A 13,849-nucleotide genomic window follows, 5' to 3' on the forward strand; every position below is an offset into this window, starting at 1 on the left:
ATGCGGCTCTTTGGTTAGGAAGACAACGCGAGGGCTGGACTACGAGTCCCAGAGCGCTCCGCGCAGGCAGCCATGTTGGTAAAGGGCGGCCGGAAAATGTGTGAATGGGTAGAGAGCTGCAGTCCATCTGAATACTCTGATTTGTCACAGTGTGGTAAGAGGGCGGGGCATGTACTCTTTGGCTCACTTTGATTGGGTGAGTCAAGGGGGAGTGTTGGGGAATTCCCCGTAGGGCGGAAGCGCCAGGGCTCCAGGCAGAGCCTAGCTACAGGCCGGCGGCCGCTGGGGCCCCTGAGGCTTGGGGGGCCATGGCCGGGGTCGCGTGCTTGGGGAAAGCTCCGGAGGCCGACGAATGGTGCGACAGCGGCCTGGGCTCTCTAGGTCCGGACGCATCAGCTCCCGGAGGACCGGGGTTGGGCGCCGAGCTGGGCCCGGGGCTGTCGTGGGCGCCCCTCGTCTTCGGCTACGTCACTGAGGATGGGGACACGTGAGTGAAACTTAGGCTGCCAAACCGGGCTCTAGGCTCCGACGTCTGATTCCCTATTAGTCTCTGATCCCGGCTTCCTAACCTTTCACTCCTAAATCTAACTTCTTGTGCTCGACTTTCTGATCTCTAACCCCCAAGTCCTAACCTTTAGTAAAACCAATTTCCTATCCAACTTTGCCCCTAAACTTTTAATTTCTCTGACCTTCCTTTCTTGAACCATGTTTCAGAGAGCTCCACATCCCTATCTGTTGATCCCAGAACTCGATTTGATCTTCCTGGCCCTAGTCCTGAGACTTTTGTTAGAGCTGTGGTTCAGACAGGCGCCCCCTGACCTCCTACCTCCCAATAGGATCTTTGATCCTTAGCTCCTGGTTTATGCACTTTGAACTTAGATTTCCAAAATTAATACTTGGCCTTGACTCTAAGATTCTACCCTCTGAGCACTGATCGTCAGATCTTAATTCAAAGAGAAAATGTAAGCTCCAGGATAGCAGGGACTAATAGCTATTTGATACTTATTGAACACTACCACCTGTTTTAGGTGCTGTGATAAAGCAGTGAAGAAAACAGACAAAAACTTACACCCTTGTAGAGTTTACATTCTAGAGTGGGTGTAAAGACAGAAGGACAGACAGACTGCCAGATGGGAAGGAACAGAGGGTAGGAAAAAAAGGAGAGACAAGGAATGCAAGAAAGGGGCAGAGAAGGAAAGAAAGACACAAAGTGAGAAGGAAGAGAAAGGAAAGGAAGAAACAAAGAAAAATGAAAACAACATATAAGGCAGAAAAATGGTGTGTCTGAAGGTACTAAGTTCTTTGGGGGAAGGAATAAAGCACCAAAACGGGACCAGTAGATTAGCTGGGGGAGTAGATTAGCTCTCCGGGTAGAAGGAACAAGAGATGTAAAGGCCCATGAGGGATTGCACTGGGGTTTTTTGTGTATTACGTTTACTGTTCTATCCACAGTGACTAAACAGTGTTTGACCTATAAGATGCACTCAGGAAATATCGATCTTTTCAAAGACCCCGTTTAGGTTTCATTAATTTTCTTTAATGTTTTTTTGCTTTCTATTTCATTGATCTCTGTTCTGATTTTCATTATTGCCCTCTTCTGCTTACTTGGGGTTTAATTTATTCTTTTTTTTTTTTTTTTTTTTTTTTTTTAGTTTCTTAAGGTGGCAGCTGAGATCATTTTGAGACTTTCTTTTCTAATATAGGTGTTTCATGCTATAAATTTCCCATAGTAGTGCTTTAGCCAGTCTCTCACAAACTCTGATGTGCTGTGTTTTCATGTTCATTTAATTCAAGATGCTTTGTAATTTCTCTTTTGATTTCTTCTTTGGCCAGTGGATTATTTATTTTTTTATTTAGTTTTTTTTTAAAGATTGTATTTATTTATTTCACAGACAGAGATCACGAGTAGGCAGAGAGGCAGGCAGAGAGAGGGGGAGAAGCAGGCTCCCTGCCGAGCAGAAAGCCCGATGCGGGGCTCGATCCCAGGACCCTGGGATCATGACCTGAGCTGAAGGCAGAGGCTTTAACCCACTGAGCCACCCAGGCGCCCCACCAGTGGATTATTTAGAAATATGTTATTTAAGGGGCACCTGGGTGGCGCAGTTGATTGAGTGTCTGACTCTTGGTTTTGGCTCAGGTTGTGATCTCGGGGTCCTGGGATGAGCCCTCCCCGCCACTGGGCTCTGTGCTCAGTGTGGAGTCTGCCTGGGATTCTCTCTTCCTCTGCTTTTACCCCTCCTGTTTGTGCTCTCAATCTCTACAAAATAAGTAATCTTTTTAAAAAAAAAGATTTATTTATTTATTTGGAGGGGGCTAGGGGCAGAGAAGAGGGAGAGAGAAACCCAAGCAGGCTCTGCATGGAGCATGACATGGGGCTTGATCCCATGACCCTGAGATCATGACCCGAGCTGAAACCAAGAGTTGGTTGCCTGACCAGCTGTGCCACCCAGATGCCCCTAAATCAATCTTAAAACAAACAAACAAAAAAAGAGGAGCACCTGGGTGGTTCAGTGGGTTAAGCCTCTGCCTTCAGCTCAGGTCATGATCTCAGGGTCCTGGAATTGAGCCCCGCATCGGGCTCTCTGCTCAGCGGGGAGCCTGTTTCCCTTCCTCTCTCTCTGCCTGCCTCTCTGTCTACTTGTGATCTCTGTCAAATACATAAATAAAATCTTTAAAAAAGAGAGAGAGAGAGAGACAGAGAGAGAAATATGTTATTTAGCTTCCAGATACTTGGAAAGTCCTCCAAATGTCTTTCTTTTATTGATTTTTAATTTAATTCCATTGTAGATCGAGAACATACTTGGTATGACTTGAATCCTCTTAAATTTATTGAGAATTGTTCTACGGTGCGAACATTATGTGTGCACTTGAAAAGAATGGATATTCTGCTGTTGTGGGCTGTAGTGTTCTCTAAATGTCCATTAGAAGTCTTATTGGCGTATAGCTTTGCTGTGGTTTTATATATCCTTGCCGACGATTTCTGTCTTCTTGTTCTATTAGGTATTGAAGGGGGGCATTGAAATCTCCAACAGTCATTGTGGATTTGTCTGTTTCGCTGTTGTTCCATCAGGTTTTGCTTTGTGTAATTTGATGCTCTGTTATTAGGGCATATGTGTTCTCTTGCTTGATTGACCTTTCTATCATTATGATAGAAATACCAGGTATCTCTATACCTGGTGATATTCCTTGCTTTAAAATCTAGTCTGATATTAAAATACTCCTGCTTTCTTTTGACTGACTGGTATTAGCATGGTGTATCTTTTCCCACCCTTTTAATTATATATTTATTTTAATTTTTTTTTTTTAAGATCGTATTTATTTATTTGACAGAGAGAGATCACAAGTAAACAAAGAGGCAGGTGGGGGGCGGGTGGGAAGCAGGCTCCCCACCTAGCAGAGAGCCTGATGTGAGGCTCAATCCCAGGACCGGAGATCATGACCCAAGCTGAAGACAGAGGCCCAACCCACTGAGCCACCTAGGTGCCCCCCACCCTTTTATTTTATTTTATTTTATTTTAATATTTTATGTATTTGACAGAGAGAAATCACAACCAGGCAGAGAGGCAGGCAGAGAGAGAGGAGGAAGCAGGCTCCCCGCGGAGCAGAGAGCCCGATGCGGGGCCCGATCCCAGGACCCTGAGACCATGACCTGAGCCGAAGGCAGAGGCTTTAACCCACTGAGCCACCCAGGCGCCCCCCCCCTTTTATTTTTATTTTTAACCCATCTGTTAATACTTATATTTAAAGGGTGTTACTTGTAGGGAGCATATATAGTTGGGTTTTGCTTTTTTATTCAGTCTAACAATTTCTGCCTTTTTTAAAAAAAATATTTATTTATTTGACACAGATCACAAGTAGGCAGAGGCAGGCAGAGAGACAGTGGAAGGGAAGAAGGCTCCCTGCTGAGCAGAGTCTGATGTGGGGCTTGATCCCAGTACCCTGGGATCATGACCTGAGCCGAAGGCAGAGGCTTTAACCCACTCAACCATCTAGGCGCCCCCAATTTCTGCCTTTTAATTGGAATGTTTAGACCACTTACATTTAATTTGATTATTGATACAGTTATGCTTAAGTTTATCATCTTACTGCTAATTTTCTACTTAATACCTCTTCTTTGTTTACCTTTTCTTCTTTTTCTGCCTTCTTTTGGAACCTGTAAGTTTTGTCCCATTGTATTCTTTCATTAGCTCATTTTTGCTTTATTTATTTAAAGATTTTGTTTATTTTTATTTTTTATTTTATTTATTTTAGCGGGGGAGGGAAGGGAGGGAGAGACTCTCAAGCAGACTCCCCACTGAGGGTAGGGTCCCATGCAGGGTGTGATCTCACAACCCTGAGATGATGACTTGAGCCAAAATCAAGAGTCTGACACTTAACTGACTGAGCCACCCAGGCGCTCCTTACAATACTGTTTTTACATAATCTCTACACCCACCATGGGGCTCGAACTCACAACCCTGAGCTCAAGAGTCACGCAATCTACCGACTGAGCCAGCCAGGATTCCCTGGCTTTATTAGCTTTAACTCTTTGTTCTGTTGTTTAAATGGTTGGCAAACTGGCTTCCAGGCAAAAATCTAGCCAGCCGTCTGCTTTTGTATGGCTGTAAGCTATGGACAGTTTTTACATTTTTAAATGGCTGGGGAAAAAGCAAAGAATATTTGCCACAAGTGAAAGTGACATGGAATTCACCTTTCAGACTCCACAAATGCAGTTTTGCATACAGCCCTGCTCATTCATGTACACACTGCCAGTGGCTGCTTTTGTATCACAGCAGCAGAGCTGAGTAGGTAAAAGAGACTGTAGGATCCACAAAGCCTAACATCTTTATCCGGCCCTTTACAGAAAAAGTTTGCTGACCTCTGCTTTGTGGCATATACTGTACGACTTCAGCTTATTATGTTCTGCCTAGAAGTGACACTGTGTCACCTCGCATAGTTAGGTAAAAGCTAAAAGAAACTTAGAAGATTATATTTCCATTTGTCCCGTCCTGGCCTTTGTGTTATTGTCCTACATTTTACTTACGTGTGTGTGATAAACTCCACCGTACATTGTTAGTAGTTTTGTTTAAACACTCAAGTATTTTTTTCAAATTACCTTCTAAAGTCACTTACAGGGACGCCTGGGTGGCTCAGTTGGTTGGGCGGCTGCCTTCGGCTCAGGTCATGATCCCAGCGTCCTGGGATCGAGTCCCACATCGGGCTCCTTGCTCCACAGGGAGCCTGCTTCTCCCTCTGCCACTCTGTCTGCCTGTGCTCGCTCTCTCGTGCTCTCTCTCTCTCTCTGAGACAAATAAATAAATAAAATCTTAAAAAAAAATAAAATAAAGTCACTTACATAAAAAAAAAAAGAGAGACTTACATAACGAGGAAAAAATCTTCCATATTTACCCCAAAAGTTACTATTTTCATGTTCATTTTTCTTTTGTGTAGGCCCTTATTGCTGTGTCATGTCATTTTCCTTTTGCTCGCAGATTTCCTTTGACCTTTCTTTGGTGATGTGGGTCTGTTGGCAATAAATTCCTTCGGCTTTTGTATACCTGAAAACATCATTATTTATCTTTTTGAAAGATATTTTTGCTGGGTTAAAGAATTCTAGGTTGGGGGCGCCTGGGTGGCTCAGTCAGGTAAGCGTCTGCGTTTGGCTCAGGTCACGATCCCCAGGGTCCTGGTATCAAGCCCCGTGTTAGGCTCCCTGCTCAGCAAGGAGTCTGCTTCTCCCTCTCCTTCTATCCCTACCCCTACTCCTGTTCTCTCTCTCACTCAACTCTCTTTCTCTCAAGTAAATAAAATCTTTAAAAAAAAATAAAAAATTCTAGGTTGAGGGGCACCTGCATGGCTCTCCAACTGTGGATCTCAGCTCAGGTCCTGATCTCAGGGTCATGAGTTCAAGCCCCAAGTTGGGCTCCACATGGAGTATGGAGTCTACTTAAAAAAACCAGAATCTGGGGCACCTGGATGGCTCAATGGGTTAAAGCCTCTGCCTTCGGCTTGGGTCATGATCTCAGGGTCCTGGGATCGAGCCCCACCTGGGGGTCTCTGCTCGGCAGGGACCCTGCTTCCCTTCCTCTCTCTCTGCCTGCCTCTCTGCCTACTTGTGATCTCTGTGTGTCAAATAAATAAATAAAATCTTAAAAAAAAAATCAGAATCCTAGGTTGACTGTCTTTGAATACTTGAAAGAGGTTGCTCCAGTGTGTTGCCTTGCCTTATTTCTTATAGGACATCTGCTATCATTCTTATTTTTATTTTTCTGACTTGAAGTATTTCTTTCTCTGGCGGCTTTTGAGATGTTTGTCTTTTTTTTTTTTTATTTTATTTATTTTAGAGAGAGTGAACGAGCAAGTGCCAGGTGGGGAGGGGTGCAGAGGGAGAGGGAGAGGGAGAGACAGGGAATCTCAAGCAGACTCCATGCTGAATGAGGAGCCTGATGAGGGGTTCAGTTTCACGATCCTGAGATTGTGACCTGAGCTGAAACCAAGAGTTGGGCGCTTAACCGACTGAGCCGCCCAGGCGCCCCTGAGATTTTTGTCTTCATCATTTTTTTTTTTTAAGATTTTATTCATTCATTTGACAGACAGAAATCACAAGTAGGCATAGAGGCAGGCAGAGAGAGAGGAGAAAGCAGGCTCTCCACAGAGCGGAGAGCCCAATGCGGGGCTCAATCCCAGGACCCTGGGATCATGACCTGAGCCGAAGGCAGAGGCTTTAACCCACTGAGCCACCCAGGCGCCCCTTCATCATTGGTTTTGAACAGGATTTTTATGTTGGGCCTTGGCTTAGGTTTTTTTTTTTTTTTTTTAAGATTTTACTTTTTTATTTATTTGTCAGAGAGAGAGAGAGAGAAAGGGAGAGAACAAGCAGGCTGAGCTGCAGGCAGAGGCAGAGGGAGAAGCAGGCTCCCTGCTGAACAAGGAGCCTGATGCGGAACTCAATCCCAGCACCCTGGGATCATGACCTGAGCTGAAGGCAGATGCTTAACGGACTGAGCCCCCCAGGTGTCCCATTGGCGTAGTTTTTTAAAATATTTCTCATTCTTGGATCTATGAGTTTATAGTTTTCATCAAATTTGTAAAATTTCCCAGACGTTATTTCTTCAAATGTTTTTTTCTATCCCCTACCTCCATTTAAGGACTTAAGTTTCAAATATTATCAGGCTGCTTGAAGTTGTCCCATAGCTCACTGACGTTCTTTTCATTTTAAAATCGTCCTTTCGGGGGCGCCTGGCTGGCTTAGTCGGTGGGGCGAAGGAGCACAAGTAGCGGGGCAGAAGGAGAGGCAGAGAGGATCTCAAGCAGATGCTGTGTTGAGGGGGGAGCCCGATGCGGGACTCGATCTCAACGACCCTGAGATCATGACCTGAGCCGAAACCAGTCAAGCCGAAACCATGATGCTTGACCAACTGTGCCATCCAGGTGCCCCAGGGTACTTCACCTCTGTCCTCTGCTCCCCGTCTTTGTCTTCAGGGCACTGCACTTGGCAGTGATTCATCAGCACGAGCCCTTCCTGGATTTCCTCCTAGGCTTCGCGGCTGGCACCGAGTACCTGGACCTGCAGAATGACCTGGGCCAGGTGAGCCACCCAGGGCCAGTACAGGGCTTGGGGCCGGGTTCTCAGTGCAACCCCTAACCCCTGCCCTCTGCCCCTGCAGACAGCCCTTCACCTGGCAGCCATCCTGGGGGAGGCGTCCACAGTGGAGAAGTTGTACACGGCGGGTGCCGGGTTGCACGTGGCGGAGCGTGGGGGACACACAGCGCTGCACCTGGCCTGCCGCATGAGGGCACATGCCTGCGCTCGCGTGCTTCTCCAGCCCCGTCCCCGGTGCGCCAGGGGAGCCCCCAACACCTACCTCGCTCAGGGCCCTGACCGCACCTCTGATGCCGACCGCCCACCTGTCACCTTGTACCCCGAACCCGACTCGGAGAAGGAAGATGAAGAGAGTGAAGAGGATTGGAAGCTGCAGCTGGAGGCTGAGAACTACGAGGGTGAGGGTTCCCGGTCACTGGGCAGGGCCCGGGCTCCTGAGCAGAGTGAGAATGCTGGGCACTGGGCTCGGTTCTCCTGACTCAAGACCCAGCCCCTTAGGAAATAATACTGAGGCTTCAGGGACCCAGGCAGGGGGGAAGGCTCCCCCTGAGGTTCCAGATTACTGACAGTCGGTCTTGTGGGATTCAGGATCTGGACCACGTGGAGGCCCAAGACCACTTGGGATCCAGACCCATCACCCACAGGCCTAGAACTACTAAGATCCCATTGTTGGGTCCAGGTTCCCCAGCTGGAAGGCACAGCTCACTCCGGACCTCACCCCCTACCACCGAAACCATAGGTCCTAGTCTACACAGGATGAGGGAACTCAAGGCCCATGTTCCCAGAGATTTACACTGGGTTCTGGGACAACCCTCAGCCAGGCCTCCTGGGGAACAAAAAACCCATCTTCCTGGGGTCCAGGTCCTTTGTAAAATAAAGACCAGAGACTCAGTGTCCCAGTCCCAAGATCCAGGCTCTTCACCCATAAGCCCCAGGCATTCCAAAGCCAGGCACTGGCGTTGCCAGCAAGTTCCAGACCACCAAGACTTAGGCAGTGGGGGTGCCCTTGCCTCTTTGACTTACCCAGGAATTTAGGAGCTGTACCCCAAACTCAGGCCAAGAAGCCCTCCCCTAGGACCTTGGCATTTGGGGCCTGGGCCCACCCCCATCGTCTGACACCTGTCACTCTGTCCCCAGGCCATACCCCGCTTCACGTGGCTGTCATCCACAAAGATGCCGAGATGGTTCAGCTGCTCCGGGAGGCTGGAGCGGACCTCAACAAACCGGTGAGCTGCCCTAGGGAGAAGGCGTGGCAGGGCAGATTGTCTCCCAGAGCAGGCCAGGGCCTCCCTGACCTCTCTGATGCTCCTCGCAGGAGCCCACTTGTGGCCGGAGCCCCCTACACTTGGCAGTGGAGGCCCAAGCCGCCGACGTGCTGGAGCTCCTCCTGAGGGCAGGAGCCGACCCCGCTGCCCGCATGTACGGCGGCCGCACCCCACTGGGCAGCGCCATGCTCCGGCCCAACCCCATCCTCGCCCGCCTTCTCCGTGCACATGGAGCCCCTGAGCCTGAGGATGAGGACGACAGGCCTGGCCCCTGCAGCAGCAGTAGCGACAGTGACAGCGGGGACGAGGGCGTGAGTCAGGAGGAAAGACTGGGTGGCCCAGCTGGGGGGTCAGGGTAAACGGGCAGGTGGGAAGAGGGGAGGAGGCAGCATAGTGAGACTGACCTCAGGCCGCTGTGGTCAGAGAACTCAGGCAGCGGTACCAGGGCTGTCAGCAGTCCGGGGAGCCCTGGACAGGGCTGGCGGGGAGCAGGCGGGGAGTGGTGCTTGAGAAACCTAAGGCAAAGCCAGAATGAGAACTCAGGCAGAGTTAGAGAAAAGACGTCGGTCGGAGTGACCCGTAATGGCAGTGGTTGGCAGCAGTGGCTGATAGCGTAGGGAGTGACTATGCAGAGGAAGAGTTGGGAGAACTTAGGTGGCGGGAACCTGACCTCAGGCAGCAGGGATCCCAAAACTGGTGACAGCGGGGAAAGACCTGAGCCAGCAGTGAGGGGGTTGCTTTGGGGAATCCAGGCTGCAGAGACACTACCCCGGTGGGCGGGGGGACAAGCCTGGGGGTGGGGGGGGGGAGGAGTCTGGGTAGAGGCAGAGGGAGGGGCCCGAGGAGGGGCAGCCCCAGCGGCTGTGGCTGCCGAAGGTCCAGCAAAGCAGCCGAGCTGGAGCCCGAGCAGCGCGCAGGCTGTGGGAGAACATGGGTGGCCTTGAACGTGGTGGGTGGCAAACCAGGAGCAGGGGATTTGAGTGGGGGGAACTTGGGCTTTTCCAGGCAAGACCCAGTCGCCGGGGTGGGCGGGAGAAACTGGACAATTGGCAGGGTGACAGCCGCCTGAGCCCGTGCCTGCCCCCCTCTGCCCCCAGGATGAATACGACGACATCGTGGTCCACAGTGGCCAGAGCCCAAACCGGCTACCTCCCACCCCAGCCTCAAAACCTCTCCCTGATGACCCCGTCTGACCTCATTGTTTATAGTTTCCAGTTTAATAAACTTCTCCCTGATGACCCCATCTGCCTCATTGTTAATAGAGTTTCCAGTTTAATAAAATCCCGCTTCTGATAACCAGAGACTAGACTGACGGTCGCCTTCCTGGTCTTCCAGTTTATTCCTGGGTCTCTGTCCGTCCAAAATCAAGCACCACACAAGCCTCAGTGGTTTTCTTTGTGCTTTATTCACACGGAGGGGTTGGAGTGGGTGACACGGGGGGGCCGGGTGTGTCCTGAGTCAGTGTGAGCCCAGCTCCTTTGCCCAGCTCAGATTCAGGCCCTGGGCCCGGTTGCACAGCCCACCCTTCCCCCATGCCTGCAGGCTGGGGAACGGAGTGGGCTGTGAGGTGAGCTTTGGGGGTCCACGGTCCTAGGCCATAGTGGGTGTCGGGAGTCATCCCTCCCTCCTGATCTCCTCCCCCAGAATCTCGGTTGCCTTCTTCAGCTCCTTTCTCACGTGCTCCAGCCGCTCCATGTCGTGCTCCTGGGGGAGAAAGGGGTTGATCAGCAGCTGCCTTCAAGGGCGGGCCACCCCAAGAGTCACCCGTGAGTGTGGCCTGTGTCACTTTGCACAACAGCAGCCAGCAGGGGTCATCCTGGTCTCCATGGACCGCGATGGGGGCCAGAGTGGGAGTTACGTTGGCTGACGTGACCGGCCATGTGGTCATGTGTTGACTGCCTCCCCCACGGCAGCAGAGAGGACCAGTGAAGGTGCCAGGCTTGGAGGCCAGGACCCCTTTGTGAGGTGCTGGCTGTTGTGGCTACTGCCACCAGTCGTGGGGACAGCCTACTTTCCGTGACTCAGCAGTGGCGTCCATCCCCAGTCTCCTGGACCAAGCATGGCAGCCACTTTCCACGCGGCCACACTGCTTGCCACAGACCACAGTGCTGACCGACTCAGCTCGCCACGCTCACGGCCATCTCGGTCACTCATCTCAGCCCTCTTGACCGTCTTGGTCCGGCCTTGACCTTGCCTGGCTGTTGCTGCCTTTCCTGCTCTCAGTCCCCGTCACTAGGCTCCATTTGTGGTGGATATTGGCTATTTATGGCTCAACGCTGGTACGCGTGTGGTCGGAATTCCCTCACAGTCTGGTCCACCCCGCTGGCCCGTCGCCTCCTCCACTCACCTCCCTCTCCGAGGCCTCTTCCTTCTCCTCCTGCATGGGCTCAGCTTCTGGCTGGTGGGGGCGGTGGCGGTGCGGCGAGTCCTCGTGCCCCTCTCCTCCGCCCCCCTCGGCTCCCTGCCACAGGCCGCCGCCCTCGCCTAGCACCCGCAGGCCCTTCTCCTCCGCCTCGAACTGCGCTGTCTCCTCGTCACTGGCCTGCTCTGCCACTCGCTTCTGGGGGCCCCCTCTGCCCTCTAGGCGATGCCTCCACAGGCCTTCGAAGGATTCCACGGGCCCCCTCTTCTTCCTTTTCTCCTCCTCCTCCGCCTTCTCCTCCTTCTCCTCCTCCTCCTCCTCGTTCTCCTCCTCCTGGCGGAGCCGGCTGTGGAGCTGCTCGTGGATGGTCTGTTCCCGCACCTCAGACTTGTGGGCCCTCTCCGCTGCCTCCTCTTCCTCTTCCCTCACTTCCTGGCTGGACCTCGTCTTCCCAGACTCTTGCTTCTTGAAATCCCCAAGCAGTAGGTCTTTCTCTTTGGCGGACACACAGCCATAAGGCTCCGCCTGACACATTTCTGGCAGAAAGAGAGAGGACACGCTCTGTGCTGCAAATCGGGAAACTGAGACCAGGAGTTCTGGGGCGCGCCCGAGGTCCCACAGAGGGGCTGCCCAAAACTGGGAGAGGAGGGTCAGGTCCGGGGTACCTTCTGTGCCCCCATCCCACACCTCTGCAGGGAACCCCACGGGTGGAGCCGGAGGCCAGGTGGACACCGCGCAGTGCTATGCCAACCCGGGCAAGGGGGCCTGGGAGGAGACACCCCGTCCTCCAGGAAGCCCTGACCAAAACCCAGGGTGGGGTGGGGGCTCCCAAGAGGAACTGGGGCCTGCTTACCTTTGTGGAGGAGAGCTGTGCAGGGGCTTCTCTGGGCCTGGCCCAGCGCCAGCACTTCCGTGACCACCTCGGCCAGACAGCGAGTCAGCTGGGGGTGAAGGGTCAGAGGGGAGGTTGAGGGCAGGGCGGATGGGGGAATAACAGTTAGGGCTGTGGAGAGGAGGTGATCATGCAGGCTGGTCAGAGGGCCAGAGTGCGGGGAAGATGAGGCAGGGCAAGGGGTCCGCACTCCTCACCTCTTCCTTGGAGGGTCTTGGCGCCAAGGGAGCAGCGGTGGCTGTGGAGGAAGGAGATGGGTGCTGGGCTCGGACCGCCCCCCACCCCATGCTGTCCTTGGTGCTGATTCCAGGTTCAAGCGCATCCTGTTACTCACCTGTCCCCCCACCCACCCCCAGCCTACCTACCTGGTGTACCATCCCCACCTGGACAGCTCAGCCAGCAAAGTCTCTAGTCTGCCCCCATTGGGTGCACCATTCCCGCCCCTGGTCCCTCGAGTCCCTGGTCCCTGAGCTGGCTGAGAAAGTCCCCTGTTTAGTTTCTGGCACTCACCCGCCCCCAGCAGCAGCGCCAACAGCAGGGGCAGAGGCAGCAACAGCAGCACAGAGGCGGGCCCGCGGCGCTGCATGGTGGGGCGTCCTGACCAGGGTGCTCAGCGGCTACACTGGATGGTGTGGCAACTGCTTATAACCCGCGCCCCTGGCCCCGCAGGGGAGGAAGTGACGTCACCACTGCCCCTTCCCTGCCTGCGGCCAGGTGACAGCTGTGGGGCGGCCACCTGCCCGGGATCCTCAATTATTCATGGGGACCCACGTCCTGCACCTGCTCCCCTCCAGCTAATGGCCCCTGAGCACCTGCACGGAGGGAGGGTGCGTCCCCCAGACAAAAAGTCTGTTGAGCTTAATGCTGTGCTGGGAGGCCGATCAGGGTTCGAATCCAGCGGCAGCCACTTGCAGATAGACCTCAGGCAACTCCTTTTCCTTGGGCATTTCCTGCATCTCAAAATTTGGGTCTCTTAAACCTATTTCCCCAAAGATTGTGGCTGGGCTCTGCCTGAATCCCAGCTCCACCACTACCAGCTGTACAGGCCCGGGGAAAACTGCTGAGGGTTTTGCCAACGCTAGGGTCGGTTCCATCCTTTGTGAAACGGGGCCAGTGACTCCACAGGGCATGGCGGTAGGTGAGGAGTGCACAAGGTTATTTAGACAGTGCCAGGCACTGGGAGCTACACAGGTCCCAGCCCCTTCCATCCGGGAATTTTTACTGAGCACCTACTCTATGCCCAGCCGTCTTATAGAGCCTGCGACTCCAGCAGGGGACACGCTGGCAAACTTCCCTGCGCTCTTGGCGCAGAGCTTTGAGAAGGGAGACACGCAACACTCACATAGGCGTCTGGAAGGAGGAAATGACCGCAGACTCCTGCATCACAAGGGTGCTAGGGGGCTTTTACTCTGGCTGGTCAGGGAGGTCCTCTCGGAAGAGGATTATTTGGGCCAAGGCCGGAGTGACAAAATGGAGGCAGTCATGCCAGCTGGAGGGAAAGGGTAGCCAGAGAAGGGACTGGCGAGGGCAAAGTTCTGAGTCAAGACTGAGTCTGCAGAGTTTGAACAGCCAGACCTAGAGCACGACAAGAGGTAGGTTGAGGAGGAAGGCAGAGGGCAGATAATGGGGCGGGGCGCTCCGCGGATCCCGGGGGTCACTCTGTCCTTTCCCTAAGTGAGAGGGAGCCACGGGAGGGCCCCAAGCAAGGGAGGGATGTGACCTGATATGGGGGTCCACAGCGTCGCTCT

The 13,849-nt window shown here is 52.7% G+C and overlaps 2 protein-coding genes across 3 annotated transcripts; one reads left to right on the forward strand and one right to left on the reverse strand.

Annotated features, from left to right (window-relative positions):
* Positions 1-240: 240 nt before the first annotated feature.
* NFKBIB (NFKB inhibitor beta) lies at positions 241-10,148 on the forward strand. 2 transcript variants are annotated; one of them, XM_080829053.1, is made up of 6 exons: positions 241-487; positions 7,462-7,567; positions 7,647-7,980; positions 8,720-8,808; positions 8,898-9,158; positions 9,945-10,148. In XM_080829053.1, the coding sequence occupies exons 1-6, from the start codon at positions 309-311 to the stop codon at positions 10,038-10,040; spliced, it is 1,065 nt and encodes a 354-aa protein (XP_080685179.1). In that variant the 5' UTR covers positions 241-308; the 3' UTR covers positions 10,041-10,148. The 2 variants fall into 2 exon arrangements, with proteins under 2 accessions (XP_080685179.1, XP_080685180.1); XM_080829054.1 differs by having other exon boundaries at positions 7,854-7,980.
* Positions 10,149-10,232: 84 nt separating this feature from the next.
* Positions 10,233-13,051, reverse strand: CCER2 (coiled-coil glutamate rich protein 2). Its single transcript, XM_080827872.1, has 6 exons — positions 12,914-13,051; positions 12,612-12,758; positions 12,299-12,339; positions 12,063-12,150; positions 11,195-11,745; positions 10,233-10,551 (listed from the first exon to the last, which is right to left on the reverse strand). The coding sequence occupies exons 2-6, from the start codon at positions 12,685-12,687 to the stop codon at positions 10,462-10,464; spliced, it is 846 nt and encodes a 281-aa protein (XP_080683998.1). The 5' UTR covers positions 12,688-12,758; positions 12,914-13,051; the 3' UTR covers positions 10,233-10,461.
* Positions 13,052-13,849: the final 798 nt, after the last annotated feature.

This window comes from Martes martes (assembly GCF_963455335.1).
Source record: "Martes martes genome assembly, chromosome: 17".
Lineage (NCBI taxonomy): Eukaryota > Metazoa > Chordata > Mammalia > Carnivora > Mustelidae > Martes > Martes martes.

Excerpts from the sequence above, each read along its gene's own strand:
- NFKBIB (XM_080829053.1), top strand. The coding sequence starts at position 309 with ATGGCCGGGGTCGCGTGCTTGGGGAAAGCTCCGGAGGCCGACGAATGG. Across the intron at positions 7,568-7,646 it reads TGCAGAATGACCTGGGCCAG|ACAGCCCTTCACCTGGCAGC; the intron begins GTGAGCCACCCA and ends CTGCCCCTGCAG. Across the intron at positions 7,981-8,719 it reads GGAGGCTGAGAACTACGAGG|GCCATACCCCGCTTCACGTG; the intron begins GTGAGGGTTCCC and ends CTCTGTCCCCAG.
- CCER2 (XM_080827872.1), bottom strand. The coding sequence starts at position 12,687 with ATGCAGCGCCGCGGGCCCGCCTCTGTGCTGCTGTTGCTGCCTCTGCCC. Across the intron at positions 12,340-12,611 it reads GGCGCTGCTGCTGGGGGCGG|CCACCGCTGCTCCCTTGGCG; the intron begins GTGAGTGCCAGA and ends CTTCCTCCACAG. Across the intron at positions 12,151-12,298 it reads CAAGACCCTCCAAGGAAGAG|CTGACTCGCTGTCTGGCCGA; the intron begins GTGAGGAGTGCG and ends CTTCACCCCCAG.